At 42.1% G+C, this 22,671-nt stretch overlaps 2 protein-coding genes across 2 annotated transcripts; both read right to left on the bottom strand.

Moving 5' to 3' along the window:
- Positions 1-579: 579 nt before the first annotated feature.
- On the bottom strand, positions 580-4,405 carry LOC116994753 (cytochrome c oxidase subunit 7A2, mitochondrial). The gene is made up of 4 exons (XM_033056674.2): positions 4,296-4,405; positions 3,156-3,245; positions 1,636-1,720; positions 580-789 (listed from the first exon to the last, which is right to left on the bottom strand). Exons 1-4 carry the CDS (start codon positions 4,311-4,313, stop codon positions 731-733), a joined length of 252 nt encoding a protein of 83 aa, XP_032912565.1. The 5' UTR covers positions 4,314-4,405; the 3' UTR covers positions 580-730.
- Positions 4,406-9,270: 4,865 nt separating this feature from the next.
- On the bottom strand, positions 9,271-20,902 carry TMEM30A (transmembrane protein 30A). Its single transcript, XM_033055542.2, has 7 exons — positions 20,606-20,902; positions 15,156-15,266; positions 14,438-14,545; positions 14,118-14,205; positions 13,506-13,649; positions 11,656-11,862; positions 9,271-10,768 (listed from the first exon to the last, which is right to left on the bottom strand). The coding sequence occupies exons 1-7, from the start codon at positions 20,876-20,878 to the stop codon at positions 10,575-10,577; spliced, it is 1,125 nt and encodes a 374-aa protein (XP_032911433.1). The 5' UTR covers positions 20,879-20,902; the 3' UTR covers positions 9,271-10,574.
- Positions 20,903-22,671: the final 1,769 nt, after the last annotated feature.

Below are 22,671 nucleotides of genomic sequence, written 5' to 3'. Positions count from 1 at the left end.
GACTCAGCCACTCAGTCCTCCTGGTTGGGTGGGCAGCCAACAGACCCCCACCACAATGTCACCTGTCCCTGCCCCCCTCTTTAATCCTGACCCAAAAGTGCCCCATCAACTCCTCCATGCACCTGGCCAGTCACTGACACAGAGGGTAGCACTTCCTCTTCCCTTGCCAGTCCTTCCATCCCAGCACTAGAGCTGTAGGAGCCACCATCCTATCACTCCTCTGTGATGCCACTGAGGTCACAGCCCTGCTTGTACGAGCACGTCTCCAACTCCTCCTATTCATTCCCTAAGCTGTGTGCATTCCCACAGAGGCACTGTTGTGTCCCTGATGAGACAGACTTCCTGGTTGGAATGTCTGTGAGTCCTTTGTGCTGCTCTGCAGGTGCTCCTGCTGACCCGTGACTCCTTTCCTGGCTCTGAGGATGTTTGGCTGGCACTGGCATCAAACTGAGATGAGAAGTGGGACGGACTGAGGGCCTTCTCTGGCAGCAACCTTAGTAAAGCCCTCTTCACCAGCTTGGCAACACTACGACCAAAAATGCTCACACACATAAAGAAATGATGCAGTCCAGACAGCCACCACATAAAACTGCTTTATTGATTGCAGTTTACATGTTACAATCAACGTATGATTCCAATCGTTAGGTCAGCTGCTTATAATAAGCTGCCACCACAGTCACATGGGAACTGGACAAAGAGATGTTAGTTGCTGAGGCATCCTCAAATGCAATCAGTTCGGCTTCTTGGGCATTGAAGAGATAAGCAGAAAATAAAGGGCATATGCTGTTCCTGAATTAAGGGACAGAAAAGATATTTTAAGATCAGCACACAGAATTTCTTTCCAGTTTGTTCCAGAAGAAATACTAGCAATAAGCAGCTGTACTTCAGACAAAATACATTCCCACAGCCAGATCTCAATTTTTTTTCGTAATTCGTATTTCAGAGAAAAAAAAACTTAAATACATTTCCATAGGCTGCACAAAAAGGAAGACACAGGAAAAAAAAAAAAAGTGGGGCGAAGCATGTCTGTGCAACCTACACAATCGAGAAGTAATTGTTACTCATTCTTAAAGTAGCTGAACTGAGAATCTGTTCAATCAACACATTTAAGTTAGAGGCTATTGCAAAATTAGGTACCAAGCAACGTAAAGGTTAAATATATACAGTATTATGAACCTTGGTTATAATTCTGCTAGTTTTCACAGCACATGAAAACTCAGTACACTGAGCATCACCTATCACTAAGAGGAGTCAGGCTAGTGTGAAAACTGGTTCATATATGTGCTACAATTACATTTTTCTCCTTTGCAGAATAGATGAAGTAGTTCTGTTTTTCTCTAACACCACACATTAAACCTGGAGGTGTATTCACACCACAGTACTTAGTTTGGGAAAAAGCCATATGAAAATCTAAACCTGGAAAAAGCACAAATGAATACACAGTATGTCCAAATGTGGTTTCTTCTTCTCTAAACTTTGCATGTTATAAAGAACAGACTGAAGACATTGTGTAATTATTTTACAGAGAAAACACCATCTGTGTTGAAACCATACCAAAGTACCAAAGAAAAGATATTTTAATACTGGTGCATTGGAAATTGTATCAAAGCATAGATATTTCAGTATTAGCCTTACCAAACATTGTAAGACCTGCAGTGGTTGTGTACAACAGAGAATCTTTTGCCCCTCCTTTAAGATGCACTGGGAGGCCATTATCCTCCTAATGGAAACAAGCGACAAAAATAAACTGTTTGTATGCAGTTCTTGCAATATTGTGTTAATGTAATTACAATTACCCAGTGGAAGAATTACTACCCCACATTATCTTTCTGACTCCCAAAAGACACAGACCCTTATTTAGACCCCACTCTGTCTTGAAAGCTTTCATTCTGGTATCAGGTGATGACTCACTAGGGGAGTACAGCAATCATGTGCACAGTTCATATCTAAAGCTGGCAGATGCCTGAACACTTCTGACAGCAGCCAGACCCCTCAGGTCCATGGGATGTGATTAACATCCCTAGAAACCTCCCATCCATCTCCAGTATAGTCAATCCCTGCTACAAGGAGCAACAGGGGGAGGAGTCTGTACTGTCACTTGGTGGCATACAGGAAATTGTTTTGCTCCACCCAAAGTAAAAGTAAGCACTAGATCCACATGATCTTTACCCCTGTCAGTAAGATCACACTGTTCTGGACTTCAAGCCAGCTTCCAGTGCTGGTGACCTGCAACCCACTCCAGCTTAACTTGCTGTCCCACAAGAAAGGAATGAAAGGAGGAAGAGATATGCCTAGAGATCTCTGGCGGCAGAAACTGAACCTCTGACCCCCTCCCATCACCAACATCACCTTCCCATTTCCTTCCCCTTGGCTCACAATGAACACCATGCTCCTTAGTCAAGTGTCTCAACAAGACAGGCTTTCTCTTTCAGGGGAAAAGAAAGCAGTAAGATATTAAAACTATTTAAGTGGGGCTTCTAAAATACTTGGTCCCTTTCACGGATCTGAAGTCCAGTTTATCCTCAGTGTGAAGCTACAGCTCCTGCTTGTGACTCACAGCTGGGATTACTCTCTTGAGTGTTCTCTGCTTTTACTACTTCACTCAGTGGCCCTATCAATCAGGAAAGGAGTAATGCAGAAATTATTTTTAAAGATTCAATAATTTTCAAGGAACTAATCCAATTACTTAAGACCTTCACAGTTTTCATAACTGAGAAATACGGTAGTATCACATCCTAATTAAAAATTATGGTGCTCATCTGAGCTATAGAAAGAGACGTAAGATTTCAGGTTTACTTTTTCACTGTATTTCTGTCTTCGCACTCTTTTTCTCTGTTTGTTCTTTGGACATACTCCCCCATATCAAATCACTTCAGAGTACTTTGTCCATCCAATACTGATGAGAAACTCCAGTACAAATCATTTCACATGGGGTATAAAAAACCCTAAAGAGTCAGTAAGTCAAGCATGCATGTAAAAATACTCAACTTCTGCAGAAAATAACGCTAATTGCAAATGCTCTAGTCATACAACTGATACTGAGACCTCTCTTCAGCTGTAAAGGGGAGCCTGACCAGTTCTTTAGAAAAAAAACATGCAGCTGTTATCTACCAAAACCTTGTTAATTTACTAACATTATTCAACTCATTCATTACCTGAAAAAGCTTCTGACCTTCAGGAACCCTATTTTCAGCCTGCCTGCGAGAAGCAGTGCTTATGGTTCTCCGGGAAACCTGGCTAAGAGCCTGAAATAAAAGATAAACAGTGTTTTAATAAAAGTGACATTTACAGCTCTGTCCACACTGGGTAGTAATTGATTCTTTGAAAAGAAAGAAGTGAGACAGCAAAAAAAGGCTTTTAAAAACAAACAAACACACAAAACTTCACCAAAACACGCTAGTTTTGAATTCAGTAAAATTTTCAGCAAACTTTGTAAAGGACTGCTTGACTAGCCACCTGAAAAGGAAAAACTCAGGAAAATTTCTTTCAGTAAGACAACGGATTTATGGATCTGCAGCATAACCTTCAGGTTCCCTTTCAGAGGAAATCTCGGCCTCTGCCCCTCAGACCTCAGTTTTAGGCACCACTTTCTGTGTCGGGACAAAAAAAAAAATATTATTATCCCTAGCGAAAGGGACAACAATATTTTTAACAAATGCGTTTGTGTCCTGTCACTGCTGCGAGCCACCAGCACAGGAGACAACCTCCAAAGCGCTAAGGAGGCGCCTCCATCCTGACACACACACAGCTTAAATCACCCTGCTGTGTCCTGAGCTCGAATCCATTTCCACAGACTGATCATACAGGGCGACCTACCAAAATCAATGACCTATATACAATTCTTTAACCTGCCTTCGCTAAAACGTCAAGGCTCAAACCCCGGTAGCTCTACGATGGCCTCCTTCAAGCAACACTGCCAACATATCGTCCCCACACAATTAACACCGCTGAAAACGCAGCCGCGGGGCGAGCAAACATACAGGTGATGCTGGTTGCAAGGAACGGGACAAGGCATCTGCTGTCCTTACCCACCCCAAATAAACCCGCTAAAAAATATATTTCCTTAAAGTCGAGCTAGGCGTATCCGAGCTCCCCAACTCCACCCCATCCCCTCGATTCCCTGAAGCTCAGCACTCCGTGGAGCGAGCCGAAGCCCTTGCGCCGACCCCCGCAGGTCGCTCCGCAGCGGCCGGCAGGGACAGCGCCCAGCCCGGCCGAGCCCCGCAGCCGGGCAGGCACCCCGAGCCAGCCCCACACAGCGCCGGCGGCAGCGGGCCGCCCTCCCCGGGCCTCACCAGCGCGTTCCGCCACATCGCGCCTCTTGGTCCTGTCACCTCCCGCCGGCAGCAAGGGCAGCGGAAGGGGAAGCGGCTCCCCCGCCCACGGCGCGCACACCACAGAGGGAGCGGCCCGGAGCGCCGCCGCAGAGCCCACAGCGCCCCCCGCCAGTCCGCCCGGCCGGCACGGGTGCGGCAGCGCGGCGGGGCTGGGCCGGGGCACCGAGCCCGGGCCGAGACCCCAGCGCCGGGAACGAGGAGCGGTGACCTCTCCGAACATGGAGGGCCAGCAGCGGCTGATGCACAGTAGCAGCTTTTGTTTCCTCACGCCAGAGCCCCGGCGGGGAACCTGCTGTCACGGCATTCTGTGGTTGCCGGCCGCCTCCCTCCGCCTTCAGAGGGCGCTTTGAGAAATCCATGAAACGTCCCCCCGAGCTCCTACATAGAGTTTTAAATCTCCTGTCGTTGAGAAGTGTAATACCTGCAGAGGGCGTGATGCGTGTCCTGGGAGAGCAGCGCCCTGGGCTGTGCCTGTTCGTCCCCGCTGGACATCCCCAGGGGTCACTTCGGGCAAGGACACCGAGCGAGGCAGAGCCTGGCTCCGACTCGGGCCAGGGTCTGGCACTCCTGAGTGGATGTGGCATCCCTTGTTGAGCCACCACACCCAGAAAACCCCAAACTACCCCTTGTGGCACCTGCCCGCTGCCTCGGGCTCCGTTAGTAGCTGGGATACCGCGTACTCTGCGTGTGGAAAAAAAAACCCAGCTTCAGCTTCGTGTTTCACGATGTATAATTACATAGAGTGTAGCAATGCCAGAATTGTATGAAATACAAACCTGTTTGATTCATCATTTTCCCTTCAAGCAGCTACTCTGAGAAGCCTGTGTTTTTCTGCATTGCAGATCTAGCCCCGTAATTGCATCTTCTCATGTTTCAACCTTATGCTGAAATACAAAGCTGTCGGGAATGCTCTTTCCTGGCTTTGCTGCAGTTGAAGTACACTTGGTTTTTGGCATTACAATGCTTTTGCACTGGTGCCAAACTTTATGGTGAACAATGTGTATCAAATACAACAAATTAGTGCTCAGTTCAGTATGAAAATATCAAGGATCATATCTCAAAGCACTACACTTCTCAATCTGAGGAGCTGTCCCAGAAAGAAACTAAAAATGCAATGATGAAGTATTCATTGGTATAGCCTTAGCTGTGCAGAATATTAAAGACAGAATTTAGAAAGCACAGTCATGGACAAACAGGTGCTTTAACAAAGGAGGAAACTGGATGCATTATTTAGCAAATGGTTTTCAAACACTCAAGCAGTGCTATTACAGAATAACACTTAAAAATACATTACTACCACTCCAAGACAAATTTTCATTCATCCCTTTTGCAATCCTACGAGTGTATACAATGTTTTATTCTGATATTCATACACTCAGTTGTATTGAGATACTGGTAAAAGGATTCATAATTCGCAGAGAAATTATTATTCCTAACTTCTGCTGTGTAGGCTACTTTCTGGTATGTCTGAATCTAAACTTCAGGGATAATGTCTGTAAAAATACACTTTGCAACAGAAAGGCCATACTTAAGGATTGGCATGTGAGTTACCAACCCATCAAAGCTACATGCTGACTGCTTATAGCAAGCACAGCTGATTCTGCAGTGTTGACTAATTTGTGAAGAAATGAAAATTTGAGGGAATGAGAAATGGCAACTTGTTGCTTTAGAATGAAGATGTTTCATTAAAAACAAACACACTGCTTCTTCCGAACTGAACAGAGCAACTCTTGAATATATTGCATTGTGTAACAAAATTGTTTATCAAAACTCCTTGTTGATCGGTTCTGTTTATGCCAGAAAGAAAGCAGGGCTGTTAATCTAGCTGTTTAAAAGCATTAGTCACAAAAGTGTTCCACCTCTTCAGCCAGTAATACAAGGGTACAAAAGTCCTGCTAAAGAGATGACACATAAAATTACAGTAATTTCACGACTATAAGGTGCACCCTTTTGACTAAAATTTTCCCCCGACCCCGGAAGTGTGCCTTATAGTCTGGTGCGCCTTATCTGATGGACAAAGTTGTGAAATTTGCCACCCCAGAAGTGCAAGCCCGCAATAGTCCCCAGCCGAGCAGAGCCCACCCGGCGGCGGCATCGGGCCAGCGCCAGGCTGGGGCAAGTCCGGCGGCATCGGGGCAGCGGCCGCGCGGGAAAGGGCGGCGGCACAGCCCGTGCGGGGGGGAAAGCCGCCGGCATCGGGGAGGTGGCCCCGCGGGGTGGGCTCGCTGGCATCGGGGTGGCCGCCGCATGGGGGAGAAAGCCGCCAGCATCGGGGCAGCGATGGCGCGGGGTGAGCCTGCCGGCATCAGGTCACCCGGAGCACCAGGGAACTCCCGGAGCAGCGGGGCCCGGGGACGCTGCACGGAGCGGCGGTGGGCATGCCAGGTACAGGCGGGCCCAGGGGCCCATGGCTGCCGGGTTGAGGCAGAGCCTCGGCCAGCAACCACGCAGGGGGAGCTGGGGGCAGAGCCTCGCTGCAAAAAAAGTGTGCCTTATAGTGCGGTGTGCCTCATATGATCTACAAAGTTGCGAATTTTGCTGACTCCCGGGGGGTGTGCCTTATAGTCCGGTGCGCCTTATGGTTGTGAAATTACTGTAGGCCTCGGTAGAGACAATATTTTCCTTTCTTCCAAGAATATCACATTCCAGTCCTTCCCATTTTCATAACAGAACTAATGAGGTTATTAATTAAATTCTTGTACCTCTAACACTAAGCAATTCATCATTGTATTTTGCAAAATTTGGGCACAATACTCAGGTAAAAATTCAATTAAATTTGCACATAACTCTGGTATTCCATTTGCTCAGATTGTTTATTTTACACGAACTTTATCCAGGGTCCAGTGAGAAAGATCTCCACATACTTGCTTCAAATTTATACGTTTTAAAAAACTTCTTCAGCTTCCTTAATGATTGACTTACACTTTTATTCCTCTTTGTTTCATCCTCATCATAAAATGAGAGATAATCTTCCAACTTCAGACTTTGTAGCAGCAGTCAATATAACAGTATCACTTTACTTTCAAGCAGAGTCTGAGGATGGTCAGAATGGGAGGCTTATGGGGAGATGCTTTCTTACCTGAGACTCAGGTCATGCAAGGACCTGCTAATTTTTATCAGGCCATTTTGTAGTGGTCTTCAGTCTTAATTGAAACTGTCAAATAAGATTAGACTTCACATGTAGGCATAGAAGGCAATATTGAACATTCTGTGAGCTAAAAGGGAGGGAATTTTTACATGAAAATACTCCTGGTGCTCTAAGGAAAATTTACTACTACTAATAGATAAACAAACGAAATCCCCAAACTTTTCACAATTGGGCTTTCTGAAAATAAACCTTAGAGTCTGGCATTTTTACACTGCCAGAAGCAGTCTCCTGCATAAACTGGCCACATTGCTAAGAATAAAGCAAGAATAAAAATCACTTAGATTTTGTTTTTTCTTCTCCTTTGAAAGAGAGCATGTTGGGCAGATTGTTAAATACAGACAAGCCTTTTATATGTGGAGCACTTTGGGGTATTGAAGAGGTTTTATGTTGAATTATTGAATTAAAAAGAGAAAAACTAACTTATGTAATACCAAGGGTAGATCACATTTTCAGGAAAGCTCAGAAACCATTGTGTTGTCACAGGAACTCTGAAGATCAGATTACTCTGTGTTTATGCAATGTTCTTTGTCTTCAGCACTTGCATTCCAGTAAGTAACTTGTAGGTACCTGATTTAGACTTATGTCAATTTTTTCCACTAAGCAATCTCTTTAACACAGTCTAACTGTTCTTTTCCCACTGCAAGTAAGACATGTGAGAGAAGGGTGCAGTAATTAACACTTCCTGTCAATCCAATCCAACCAGCCTTTCTCATTGTTCCATTTGCAGATGGTTACTTGAACTACACTGTCATGGCCTTTCCTACGTCAGAAACGTCTATTAAAAAAAGACAAAACTTGCATCCTTCAATGTTTGATATTCATAATTAATCCTTGAAAGATTCCAAGGATCCTCCAAGGATCTTCACTGTTATCAATATGACATCCAGACAAATGAGCATGAGTGAAGGAAGAGCTTACAAATTTGATCAATATTTTAAACTCTTATAAGCATTTTAAGCTCCATGAGCACTTTGTCCCATGCGTTTACTGCTATAGGATCTCAGAAAACCCACTTCATTGCAACAAAAACCAGACAGCAATTCTCACCCTGGTGCACTTCACTGAGATTGAAGATACATTGGTAGTAATAGTCAGTTAAAAAAAAGGTAAGGCATTGAAAAATATTACAAGATGAAGACAGAATAACACTTCTTTTTTAATTTTAAGCACAGCCCAAAAAGTAGACTTTCCCACTTGGAAAAAACAGGAATTATGAATGAAGCAGAATATATTTGCATTTCAAGTGACAAAGTTTAAAAATCAAAATATTTTAATAACCACTAATTGTGAGACATCCCCTTGCTCATTTACTTTATCTTGGACAAGCAGTTACTGTACAGCTAAAAACCAGTTTAACACGTTCTGCAAGTTTTCAAGGGTACATTATCCTTATTCTGTAACTCCAGCAACATGAATACAACACTGTAAATAAAATCTTAAAAGGTATTATTTGAAAGCCGTGGCTGTACTATGCAGATAAATTATTCTATGGAGTTACAGAGAGCTAGCACACTGGAAATGCTGCCTCATTCCACTTTATCCAGACTTGCACATTTCAACGCTTAGGCTACACAAGTAATTAAGTAAAACCAGTCATGTGATTATGTGATAAATTAATAGTTTTGTTTAAAGGTGCTTGTAGATTAAGCTACTGGACCATGCATTTTTAAAATAAATATACAATCCCAGAAATACAACTCATTTAAAACTGCATTTACACTTAATGATGTCTTTTCACCTAGATAAAAATAAATATATGTTCAAGAACAAAAACAAATCTCTTACTAAATGGTTTGCAGAATTTATTAGGTCTCTTTTAATATACTCCATACTTTATCAAGCTAATTGCATATAAAGTGATCTCCGCCATATACATTACAGTTTCTGTGCATCATCTAAAAAAAAGTCACCAAAAAGTAGTATTTTACAGGTTGCAGTTAACTTTTAATTAACCTAAAGGTGAATCCTTCTGTAATTTAAGACTCTAACCTGCTCATTGTGTCTAACTGCAGTATTTAAATTATGTTTCACAGCAAGCTAAACCTGCATTTCAGGGAAAAATGTCACTGCCATCTCAACTTCTGAACTTCTATAGTTTACTTCCTTAACACCGCAAAAAATTAATGTGGTGTTCACTCCAAATAAGGAAAAAGTATACAGTTCCCTTAAAACAAAGCCTGCTCAGAATACATATGCTTTAAAAATATTAGGAAACTCCTCCAAGTAAAAGGAATTCACCCAATGTATGAATGGAAAAAAACCTTTTAAGTTCTTGATTAATGCTTGGTGCTGCTCATAAAAAGCAAAACCAGCAAAAAGTGAATTAGTATTGGATATGACTTAGAGCAAATATAATCAGAAAAATATTATACCTGCAACAAGCATGTCCCAATTTAGATCAATCTTTTAAAGGGTCTCACGCAGATAATTAACAAATAGGTTTTCTGGTATTTTCATAGGATGCTCACTTACTGGCCAGGCACATATATTTGTAAATATACAAAGAATCCAGAGTGCTGAAGTTTACAGAGCACTTAAAGGATTTAATATAACAGAGGTGGGTAGGACACAGGAAAAATATTTAACAACTTGTATAAATATATTAAAATCTCAGCAAGAAATGTAGGAGCCCATGCACACAAGACAGTAAATTGAAGAAAACATTTAAGACTTGACTTCTTCCAACAGCATTGACACCGGAATTCTGGAAAGTCAACAATTTACAGCATCTTATAACCATCTTTCTCCACACAATCCAAATGTACTGAATCATACCAACATTACACAGCACATGAACAAGCAGCAGATGCATCAAGGGAATGGGAGCTGTATGCATCATGTGGCCTGCCCAGTCAGAGGCAAACATCAGAAAAATTGTTTCTGACATAGGCTGAGATACAATCAATAGAGCTAATTGTATACCCGTCATTTTCAAGAGTTAATCCACAGTATGGGAAAGGGGAGCTTTAGGTAAAAATTATGCACCCAGTCTCAGAAATGACAGAAGCAGAGATTTGTCTTTCAAAAACTGGGTCCATTCTGGACTGGCCTTGATGCACATGCAGTACAGTTATTTTCAGAATGCAAGATTAATTGGGAATGTCTGCACTGGTGTTTCGATTGCCGTATTTGTGATGAATGAACAGCAATACCACTCCTAAGAAGAAGCATATGGACCCAACAGTGATGTAAGCAATTCCCAGGAAGGGATTTTTGCCTCCCATCCACGAAATGGTGCTCAGGATCATCCTTTTTCGTCCATCAAAACTGTGTACAGGATAATCTGAAAAAACATTTAGGAAAACAAGAAGCAAGTGTCCAAACCCAACTTGAAGTGGGCACATGAAAATTTTGGGTCATTTCACTCAGGTTCCAAATAGTAACTGCTGCCTTTGGAACTGGAATTGCAATTATGAAACATTCAGCTGTTCTTTTTGGCTAAAACTAATCTGGGCATTGTCAGCTACTTCCAAACAAAAGCCATGTTAGGAGACACTAAAACCCTGAAGAGTAAAATGCATGACTTTGGGGGTTTATGAAAGGAGCTTCAATAAAGTGAGGGAAATATAAATTTTAGTCCTTGTGTCTATTTTACTACAGAATTTTTCTTTACATTTATTCAGTTTTACATGCACTCCCCACAGTCTTACAGCAAACACTGCAATAGCTAAATAAAAAGTATCATTAAGTGCTTTTGAATTTTAAGAATTCAGTAACTATGACAACCATCCTTCTCTAGTCTCTTGCATTTCTACCTAGTATTTAGTCTCCCCAAAAAAGAATGACAGACCTTCACCTGATGCACAGCTCTGTCATCTTTCTGACCTTCAGAGTCAGTCTCCCTTTCATTGCATAATGTCATTTCACCTTGAAGTTACAGTTCTTAAATTCCTTGGCTACCAGCTACCTCTGTTCTTTCCTTTTTTCCTAGGCTTTTCTCAATTCCTTTGCAGCAGCCAACCAATCTGATTTCCGTCTCTATGAAGCTATTAATGCTATAAAACTAGCACAGAAGTAGATGGTAACAGTCTATCTAGGTCTCAGCGCCAGTTTTCAACCACAGCTCAATACCATCTTTTTTAGAGATGGTAAGAAAAAAGGCTAGTTCAATCTGATAACTTGCCAATATATGCTTCTCTAATCCAGCTAAGGCTTGCTTTCAAAGGATACTGTATGCAATATCCAAAGAATATTTTCCAGCCTGTAAGGTAGGCTGATAGTTATTCTTCCTTTCGATGAGACGATAGAGCTTGCGAAATGTTGGCAGAGCAGCTGTGCGCATCCACACAATGAAGTCCTCATTGATAAAGCCATTGTTGTCAGGCTCTGTGTCCAGCATATACACTGGCTTGGGCCAGTTCACAGGTTTTGTTGTGCCTAGGATTAAATAAAGTATTTAAAATACAAGACTAACACACTGGCTCATCAAAATCCATTTCAATATCACAAAAAAAACATTAACTTCTAAATAGTATGAACAGACAGGCTGACTCACTACTATTGCAACACACTGGGCTGCTTAAGAACTTTTTATTTTGCAGTTCAAATTGTTTGAATTCTATAAATAACATAATTCATAACAGCACTGTCCCTTTGTTTAAACAATTCATATGAGTAGGAAGTCACATCTCGAAGCACTGCTTGGTGGGTAATTCTCCATTATAACAGTAGATCCTCTGCTCACTTGGTAGAATTTGAGAAACATTTCCTGAACCATAAGCAAGTAATATTGTAAACATTATTTCAGATTATGTCCAAATGCTTTGCTACTGCTATTGGAAATACAATTCCACATTGTATTAGCATAAGGTATCTGCTTTTCCAAGGGTAGCCATCACACTGACAACACATAATTTGGCTGTGACTAAGCAAGAAACCCACATCAGGTTAAGCCTGAAGTTACTATATACCTTGCATAAACACACATGCTCTTAGGGCCCTAAGACTTTTCAGACATAGTACCCAAAAGAAACTGTTATTTGCCAAACTGTATATAATCTAAAATATGAGACACACCAGTCACTTCTAAAAACCAAAAAAAAAAAAAAAAAAAAAATCAGTTTTTTTTGAAAACAGCACAACCTAGCCATAGAAAGATTCAAATGAAAACTCCACATGCAGAGTTTCATTTATCACCTGCAAGATTTCTTTGTAAGTTAAATCCAAACATGATAAAACTTGTACTGGTCTTGACTGGAAAAAAATTAAATTTCTTTACGGTTGCTAGTACAGGACATTTTGGATTTGTCCTGGGCACTGTTGATAAAGAGGGATGTTTCTGTTATTGCTAAGCAGTATGTGCCAGCATCAAAACCTCTTCTGCTCCTCACGTCACCCCACCTGTGACGAGACTAGGGGTCCAGGAGAGATTGGGAGGGCACACAGATGACCAGAGAGATATCCCATACCGCAGAAAAGTGCAGGTAGAAGCAGGCAGGCAGGGCCTACTTTGGGTCAGGGACTTGGATGGCAGTGAGCAATTCTTTTGTTTTGCATTACTTGTTTTTCTTGGGTTTTGTTTTCCTCTCTCCTTACTGTGTTTTTGGTTTGGTTGTTTGTTTCTAATTACTAAACAGCCTAAAGACTGTCTCAACCTATGTGCCTTCTCACTTTCAGCCTTCCAGCTCTTCCACCCACTGAGCAAGGGCATGGTTAGTGAGACACTGTGTAATGCTTAGTTGCCAAGTGGGGTTAAACCCCAGCAGCACACATTACACAATTTTTAGCATTCAGAGTACAAAAAAAACCAAGAAATTTAAAACCACCAAATTAATGATTAAAATAAAGGTAAAAACCAAACACTTCTATCAGAAACTTGCAGCTTTTATTACTTCAAGACAACCTTTCTGATAGAGTAGTCCTTAGCTTGGATTTCTTCAGAGAACATTTATTAAGTGCATTCAGTAAAACATCAGTGAGGAAAAACTCTGAAATTAAAATGTTTAAAATCAAAACTGAAATCAAATAGTTTCTGAAGCATTTTGCCATTCTTAAAATTTCACTTTTTTTTCTTTTTTTACCTTGGAAAAGTGCAGTTAAGTTGTTTCCATCTCCTGTAGGATTCCTGAACTTTACATTTTTATCTGTCCACCATGCAATGCCTTTTTTGATCAAAGTAATTGGAGTCCTTGTGTCATTATCAATGCGGTATAACTCCAGTGTATCTAAAGACAAAATCAAATCAGAAAACCAGCTGCAGAAACTTTCATTAGACAGATGATCTTTATAAGCACTGAAACAATTACCTCCAGGAGAAAACAAAACAAAAATAACCAAGCAAGGCATTTACTATCTGCTTGACACAACCATAAGCTGTTCCGTAACAATCAGTGTATATGAGATAGCAGTTTATTATTCATATACGAGATCTATGTTTCTACATCATAGCAGTAGCAGATTCTCACAACAGGTATTTCCATGCTTTGTGTGCTATGAGATTAAATTATTCTCCTAGCAATTTTGAAACAAGTACAAGCAGTACACAATATTTATTTTATTCTGAACTATGAAAATGTGTTAATTCAAAACAAAATAGCTCACAGTATCTTTATTCAGAATAATGTGCAACACAACAGAAAACATACAGTAGGTCACAGACCACTATAAACGATAACTTTAAATTGTTACCATACCATTAAACATACTGTTGGCAATAGCTCCACAAGGAGCAATGGGTTTGTCCTCATTTGTGCGGTAAGGCTCACATTCCTTACTTGGATTCTGACAGAAAGAAAAAAGGCAAATGAGTCTGTGCTGGTTTATACAATTAACCTGCTTTTTACATTATCAACATGAATTATAATATTTTCAGTTAAAAAATACAGATTCCTTATGGTTGCCTACTGTTATGCAAAAATTCTAGTACCTCATTATCATGAAACTACTCTACGTGGTGTATCTATGCAACAGTCAGAAATTAGTTGCTCATTCACATCCAGGCAGGAATACCTACATGTAGTGATCTGTTGTCTCCATTCAGCTGGCTGTCATCTCGAGATTTCACGTAACGACGGTGGTTTTGATAGAAGTTGGAAAGTCCATAATACATGAATACATTGCTCTACAAAAAGCAAGTGGGGAAAAGAGGGATTTTCATTCACACAAACCTGCAATTTTAAGTCCTAAACTCTTAGGCTACAGCAACATTCATGAAGTAAGAACTTCAATCCTCTCTTCATGCTGAGTACATAAAAGTACTATCCTAACAAGTGAAGTGAAACAATATAAATGTGCCACCAACTATCAGAATGATATTCACCAGCATTAATCTCAACATCTGTTTTGTCCAGTGTAGAACCCATAAACCTCATTTGCCTCCAGTCTGCCAGAAAGCACTTATCTGGTATTTCCAATTCCTGCTGAACTGAGATTTTTTAAATCATGAAGGAATAGTTCATCTACTCTCCAGCTATGTGACACATGGGTAACTCTAAATGTGTAAAACACAAGCATTCCACTTAATGTTGTACATTTCCAGATAAACAGAGGCATTAAGAAACATCTCAAACCTGCTGATGAAAAGGTAACAGAAAAATCAGATCCAGGTTCAAAGGAAAACTAAAAATAATCCTCTAAAATAGAAAAAAATACTTAAGTGACAAAATTTTCATTTTCAATATGAAATAGATCATATACACCATTCTGACTTCATCCTACATAGGGATGCATACCTCAAATGAATGTTCTAGTGTGAAATTGATGGTGCATGTACATGGGCTGTCCCAGGACACATTTAAGCATTTGTTGCAGGGACTAGAAGGTTCTGTTCCCGTGTAGTCTATCTGTAAGAGGTAAAACAGTCATTAATTTACAACGGGAGAGCTAAGAAAAATTATCATTAAGCCAAAGAGTTGTTGTGACATTTATTTTGCAATCACATCTCAACACCAAGAGCCTATCTGACAATCTCAAGAATTCTCTTCCAACCTTCACCACTCTGATTCTGTAAACCAGTTTTTTATTCTGACTATATGCTTGATTTCAGATGCAAACAAATTTAGCAGTGAGGTGAAATTACTCCCGAAGCAAACCCAAACAAAACCAACAAGCACCACCCCTCCAGCCCCAACCCAACCCAACCCCAAACCAACCAAGCAAAAAAGCACACCAAAACAAAACCAGCAGACACTCCAGACAACATGAGATTTCCAAACACACACACTATGAAAAACAGATTCCAGTTTTTATATGCTTTCCAGAGAGATTAAGTTTTTAAAAATCTAGGTATTTAAAAAATAAAGATTTGCATTAGAAAACTTGCTTTGTTGACCATTTTTATCTACTTAATTAGAAGAAAAAAAATTAAAATCACTTAATGCCCAAAAATTGACCAAAAAAAAAGGAAAGATTAATACACCAATACTGTTTTGTCAGGAATGGTAAAATAATCAGTATATGGACAAGAATGACAATCAGTATGAATCTGGTTAATACAGTATGTTCTGTCTTGAATATTGTAGCCCATAAAAAGCATCTTTTAAAAATCTGTACATTCAGCCTTAGCAGCCACAAGCTCACCCTACAGTCCAAGCCAACTCAAGTAGCTTGAGTTATCTCTGTCTCATATGTAGCTCCAGCAAGTGTGGCAGGAGAAAGCTTACGTCTGCCCATAAAAGATGTATTTCTACACTTACCATGAATTACCTATTTTAGAATTTAGACTCAGATTGGTAAAATATATACCTCACTGAAAAAAAACTGTGCAGGAGCAGTAGCATTTAAACTACAACATCTATACAGTTATTTGAAAGGCTGCTGCAAGTGGTTTGTCCTGATTTATGTTTGCAGTGAAAAGCATAACTAAGAACTAGTGATTTATGATTAGTCCTAATACCTATGGTTAAGGTTAGCTAAAACAAACACACAAGATGTGATCAGGAAAGAACTGAAGCCTATTTTCCTCAGCATCTTCTTCAGGGTCTTTCTTCCTGTGATTTCTCCAGTATCTATTAAGCTGCAACCAGTTCCATCAGCAAGCACTTTTATTGATTGACATTTGCTCTGCTGCCAGATTTCCGACAGACAAAACCTACATGCTAATGAGCCTAGCTGAAACTAGAGAGCTTTAGAAGCTATTAGCTGGCAGAGAGGGAGATTGAGAGAGGATCACTATCTTTGTTCCTCAGCTGAGCAAGATATTAAGTTTATGCGGCTCTAGAAATAGCACTGCTGCAGCAGCCATGACGGGCTCTGTTTAGCTACAGCAGACAGACCCCACTGCTGCTCTCAATGAACAATGCATCTCATTAGCTGAAGGCTAATTCAGGGGTGGCTGTGTTTCGCTAAAGTAAGCTGAAGCAAGCATTTCCTCTAAAAAGAACTTGCCAATGGGAGAAGTTTTAAATCAAGAGCGCACGCTGAAGACTAAGGTTGCAAAAGATCTAAAGGCTTCACTTTAAAAAACATAATTGCCTAAGTTCTGTGGAGCGGGAAATTGATGTATATTGAAGCAGGACCATGCTTTGATGCACTGTTATCAGCCTGCATGCTATCAAAGAGCTTTTCTGTACACAAAGAGCTTTTCTGCTAACACAAGTGGTTTTTTTCTGCATCCACATTTAGAGATTACATTCATTAGTGAGCTTATTTAAAAGGATGAAGGCATCCATCTTCAACTCTTGACAAAGTAACACTTTGACTGCGAGAGCTAAGGACTGACTATAGAGTCCACAGCAAGAACCTGCCTGACCCCACTGTTCTGTCCTATCTGACAGCCTGACACAGTGAGGCCTTCCAAAAAACTGCAGATTTAAGGACATTGGATATATCCAAGTTCTTCCACACCAATGGCCTTTCAGGCTGATGATGTCTGTCAGCTGACATACACCTACAGAAATAACATAACTACTGCATACACATATTCTCCAAATTGCTTGTGATTTTGAAGACTTCATACTTTGTCACATGTTTATCCTACTGTGCTTGACCATTCCTGTATAAAAGGCAATCCATAAATCTGGTCCTCTCTGCTGTTCCTCTTAGTAGGTTTTATTAATTTTTGTATCATTTCTGACATGGGACTACAGGAATTGCACACAAGGCTGAAGATGTAGGTAACAGAAATGTACTTACTTTTAGCTCTCCATTTTTAGCCATGCCTTAAGTCCATCTGGCTTTTAATCTACCATTATGCATTTCATGGCAGCAGTCACAGCACAAAGTTCTCTTTCCTACGCACTTAATACTTTGTATATTCCTCACATTTTATCATAAATTAATATGTTCTGTCAATGCTTCTTATTCACTCTGTATATAATAATATAAAATTAAAAAGACAAACAAACAAACAAAAAAAACAAAAACAAACAAAAAACCCTCCAGGAGATACAGAACACTCTCACCCTTTAGTAACAGGCAAAGCCTTTTATACAGCTGATTAATTTTCCACCCAAATGAACTATTTTCACAACAGACTCAAGAAAAATGACTGATGATATCCTTTTGAAACAATGAAAAAATGCTAGAGAACACACAACGAAAACCCGATTAATTCTAGTACACTCAGAACAGTTGGAAATCTTCCACATTTGAATTAAAGACATTTTATAAAGGAAATCAATGGAAGAGGCACATTTTGCTGCTCAGTCCTTGTACCTGTAGAAGAACAGCGCAGTCCACAGATACTAATGGCTACCATTACCTTGTTTCAGGAAAGAGTGACTTGAACCTCAATCTGTATTTCAGGGTCACAAATTATACACCCTATTAAATTCCAATACACTAAGTTTACAGGCACATACACACACATTTGAGAGGAATGCTATTGTCTAGGAGGTAGGTGTAAATAACCACCTGTGCTTCCTCCTCCAACTACATTTCTAAAGAAAGCTTAGTCACTGCATGAAGCTTCTGCATGTCTTGTCTCCCAGAGCTAAACTTACAGCTGTTTGTGAACAACTTTTGGAGGTTATAACAAAAGCCAGCATTCTTAACTGGGACATATATAATCTAAGCATATATGTGATAGCAGTGTCCTAAACTGTACCCTTCAGTGGTGTTTAGAGTTATGATTGGTAAAATGCTTTACCTGTGTTTTGAGGCTGCAACTACAATGCCTTTTTTTGATTTAAACTTGCTTTTTTTCAAAATTCAGCTCCCTTCAGGATGATAATCTCACTTGCAGAATGTCACTGGATAAGCACTTCATAAAACAGGTATGAGGAGCAGGCAACAGAACACAAGTTTCCCCCTTTACCACAGACTCCAGAGTCCCTCCTGTCCTCACAAAAGCCTAACAATCAGATTTTTGAGAATTTCAAAAGATGAAAGAGTAAATCTGTCCAGCAAAACAAACAAATGAAACTCTTTCCAGTCTCGAGTACCTTGAGGTCAGAGAGGATTGAAGGCCAGTGCCTACCAACTGGTCTCCAATACAAATGGTTACTGCTGCTGTATATACACAACCTGATTGTGCAGGGGAGCACTGGTCGTGCTCCCAGCTTACCTACAACTTTTGTGCCAAATGTTAGGTGAGAACAGCTGATTTTTGGTTCCATTGGAGCTTACCAGGAATACCTGATTGAGCTGCTTAAGCAACAACGATATATAAAAATTGTGTATATGCATACAGCAGCAATACGGGCACAAGGAGTCAAATACATTTTTGGACTCATGGAACTGATGCATTTCTTGTTCCCATAGATCAATGTAGATTCAGTCATAATGGAAAAATGATATATTTGTCAAATTATAATGATCTAAAACTTTGTACTTCTTTACTATAGAAATGGCTATTTTAAATGCAGTTGTCAACAAAAATCAGAGTCAGCAAGGATATTTTTTTACTTGTCTCCATGGAGCATTGAAAATGTGCAATTGTATTTGCCTTAAATATTCTACAATATGACAATCTAAAAATCTATGTGCTCATGACAAGTGGCCATGTTCTCTGAAGCACTTGTGCCACTTTTTATATGTTCAGCATAACCCCAACATTTGATGTAAGAAGCAACTGCTTTCTAAAAAATATGCTTACATACAAATTAGGGTGCTGTAAAATACACTTCTGCTCTTGGGTTTTTCCCTTCTGCTTCTCTCCTTGAGTGTAACTGTGATCTTAACATAAAAGGAGGTAAAATTGGCTTCGTTATGACCTTTTTTGCATTTTAAGAAAAATAGGGAAATACCATTCATTCCCTACCTCATGATTTCTTTAGCCAGTTGGGCTTCACTGACAACTTATTGCCACCAGCCAAGCTACTGTCTTAAACACTACTTGTTTGAAAGTGACAGCTTAGTCCAGTAACTGGAGTGATTTAATCCATGAAAATTCATATTCTCCAATAAAACAACACAACAAACAAACACACACCTTCTTCCCTACAATCAATCTCAGCCATATCAGCTCACCAAAACTAATAACAGCTGTCCATTGCTTCTCAAGGCTGTCTGTCCCTAAGCCCTGCGGGTTATTCCCTTACAACACAAACTGGTTCTGTTATCAGATGGATACCTCTGTGGCACACAGTTCAGTTTTCAGCTAACGCTCAGCAACTTTTCACTTTTCACAGCAGTAGCATGGCTGATTATCAGATGTAAATGACGCGAGTTTTTTAAGTTTTTTAGAAAAAGACACACTCTTTGACCCTTGTTTCTAAGTTTACTCTGGACACCCTGGTCTCCCCTACAGCACCTGCAACATTAAGTCGCCGGTACAGGTAAGAATTACAGCAATACATTCACCATACAGCTTTGTCTGGAAATACAATTACTTTGGAACCTTTGACGATAAATAATAGACTATCCCACGGATGATGTGCAGACTGCTGAGGAAAAAAACGTGCACTGGGCTGTGTCGATTAAATGCTGACAGTAACTTCCCTGGAAGGTCCCTCGGGAGCACTGACAGCACTCAGAGAAGGGCTGCAGTCTATGCGGGGATGACTGTGGGCTCGGTGTCTGCTCAGGGTAATTAATGGGCGCTTTGCTGACGAGCACAGTCGTTAGGCCGGAGCGGAGCCGCCCGGGCGCTGTACCCGCTCCGCACGGCACCCGCCCGGGTCCCCGCCGCAGCCGGGAGGGACCGGGCTTCCCGCAGCCGCAGGCGGCCTCCGGGCAGGCCATCTGTGCCCGGCCTCCCGTGCTCTCAGAGCCCCGGCCCGCATACACCCGCCCCGCGCACCTCGTACTCGCGGATGTTGTTGGAGGTGACGAAGATGCCGATGCCGATGGGGATGAAGATGAGGCCGATGATGAAGAAGGCCGGAAGCACCGTGCCCGCCGTCAGGATGGGTTGCCAAGCCGGCAGCCGCTGCTGTTTGAACGCGGTGTTGTCGGGCTTGCGGGTCTTCACGGCGCCCCCACCACCGCCGCCCACCGCGCCTCCGCCCGGCACCCCGACGCCGCCCGAGGGGTGCCCGTCCGCCTCCTCCTTGGCGCTGTAGTTCACCGCCATGGCGCCCCCACCGCCACCGCGCGACACGTGACCAGGGGCACCGCGCCTGCGCACTGGGCCGCGGCGGCTGCGGGAGGGGCAGGGCGGGCGCGCGGGCGGTGACGCGCCACGGCCGCGCGCGTGCGCAGATCACGGAGTTAGGGAATCACGGAAGCGTCGTGGTTGGAAGAGACGCGCGAGATCACCCAGTGCGAGCATCCACCTGCACTGCCACTGTGACCCCTAAACCAGATCACCCAGTCCGAGCATCCACCCGCACTGCCACTGTGACCCCTAAACCAGATCACCCAGTCCGAGCATCCACCCGCACTGCCACTGTGACCCCCAAACCAGATCACCCAGTCCGAGCATCCACCCGCACTGCCACTGTGACCCCTAAACCAGATCACCCAGTCCGAGCATCCACCCGCACTGCCACTGTGACCCCTAAACCAGATCACCCAGTCCGAGCATCCACCCGCACTGCCACTGTGACCCCTAAACCAGATCACCCAGTCCGAGCATCCACCCGCACTGCCACTGTGACCCCTAAACCGTGTCACCCAGTCCGAGCATCCACCCGCACTGCCACCGTGACTTTGGCTTCCTACCCTCTTGAATAGGTTCAGTGCCTCTGCAGAGATGTAATAATGCACGAGAGTTATTATCACATTTCTCTGAATGCAGCCGTGTGTGCCAACCACCACTTTTGGGAGCTGTTCTGCTCTGTACTCCTGCCCTGCTGTCAGGAGGTGTGAGTGAATCAGTGAATACAGAATCACAGAGTGGGTAAGGCTGGAAGGGACAACAGCAGGTCATCTGGTCCAAGCCCCTCCTGCTCAGGGTCATCCTAGAGCATATGGCACAGAACTGCATCCAGATGGTTTTTTAACATCTCCAGTCAGGGAGACTCTATAGCCTCTCTGAGAAATCTGTTCTATTGCTTAGTCACCCACACACTAAAATTCTTCCTCATATTCAGGTGGAACTTCCTGTGCATCAGTTTCTGCCTGGTGCCTCTTATTCTGCTGGTTGGTATGGAGAGCTAGGCTGAAAGGACAGTGCAGGAGGGAATCTCCCCAATGACTTGCAGCTGTACTGATTACCAAGGAGTGGAAACATCTGTGTCTGCCCAATCAGTTTTGGGGATATAAAGGGGTGGGATAGCTGGCCACCTGTTACAGGTGCTTGCAGTTTCAGCTTGAGAGTAAGTGTCTGCTGGAGTAGGAAAAGTAGGGTGCTGGCTGTGCTGTGAGGAGGTAAGGGATGTGTAAGTATGTAAAGGGATAGATAAGGTAAGAAAATGTGTAGGGGAGTGACAGGGCCAGGTGGCTGGGCGTGGGACAGCTTGGGGTTGGCCAGCCATGCAGAAAGAAAGAAGGAGTCAGAGCTATGTGGAACTGCCTGTAAGAAAAGGAATCAGTACAGTGTGAAGCTGCTAGTAAGAGAAGATGTCAGAATTATTGAAGAGCGGTCTATAAGAGAAGAAGTCAGAGTTGTGTGAGAAAAAGGTCTGTAAAAGAAGGTATGTAGAATTGTCAAATAAAGGACTGGTGGGAATGCTGGTTAGGGAGATGGTAGTGATCCTAGCCCTGTCTGTCTCAAATTAACTGTGACAGGTTGGCACCACTGGGAAAAGTCTGGCTCTGACTTGACATCCACCCATTAGATACTTACATGTATGGATGTTGTTGTTTTCCTGTAATAAGCTAATCTCACTGCACTAAATAAAATCACAGAATCAATTAGGCTAGGCAAGACCTATGAGGTCATTGAGTCCAACCTTTGACTGAACATCACTATGCTAACTATAC

The sequence above is a fragment of the Catharus ustulatus genome, chromosome 3 (genome assembly GCF_009819885.2).
Source record: "Catharus ustulatus isolate bCatUst1 chromosome 3, bCatUst1.pri.v2, whole genome shotgun sequence".
Classification (NCBI taxonomy): Eukaryota; Metazoa; Chordata; class Aves; order Passeriformes; family Turdidae; genus Catharus; species Catharus ustulatus.
Note: the sequence above shows the minus strand (reverse complement) of the source record. Positions and strands in the feature narration are given on the sequence as shown.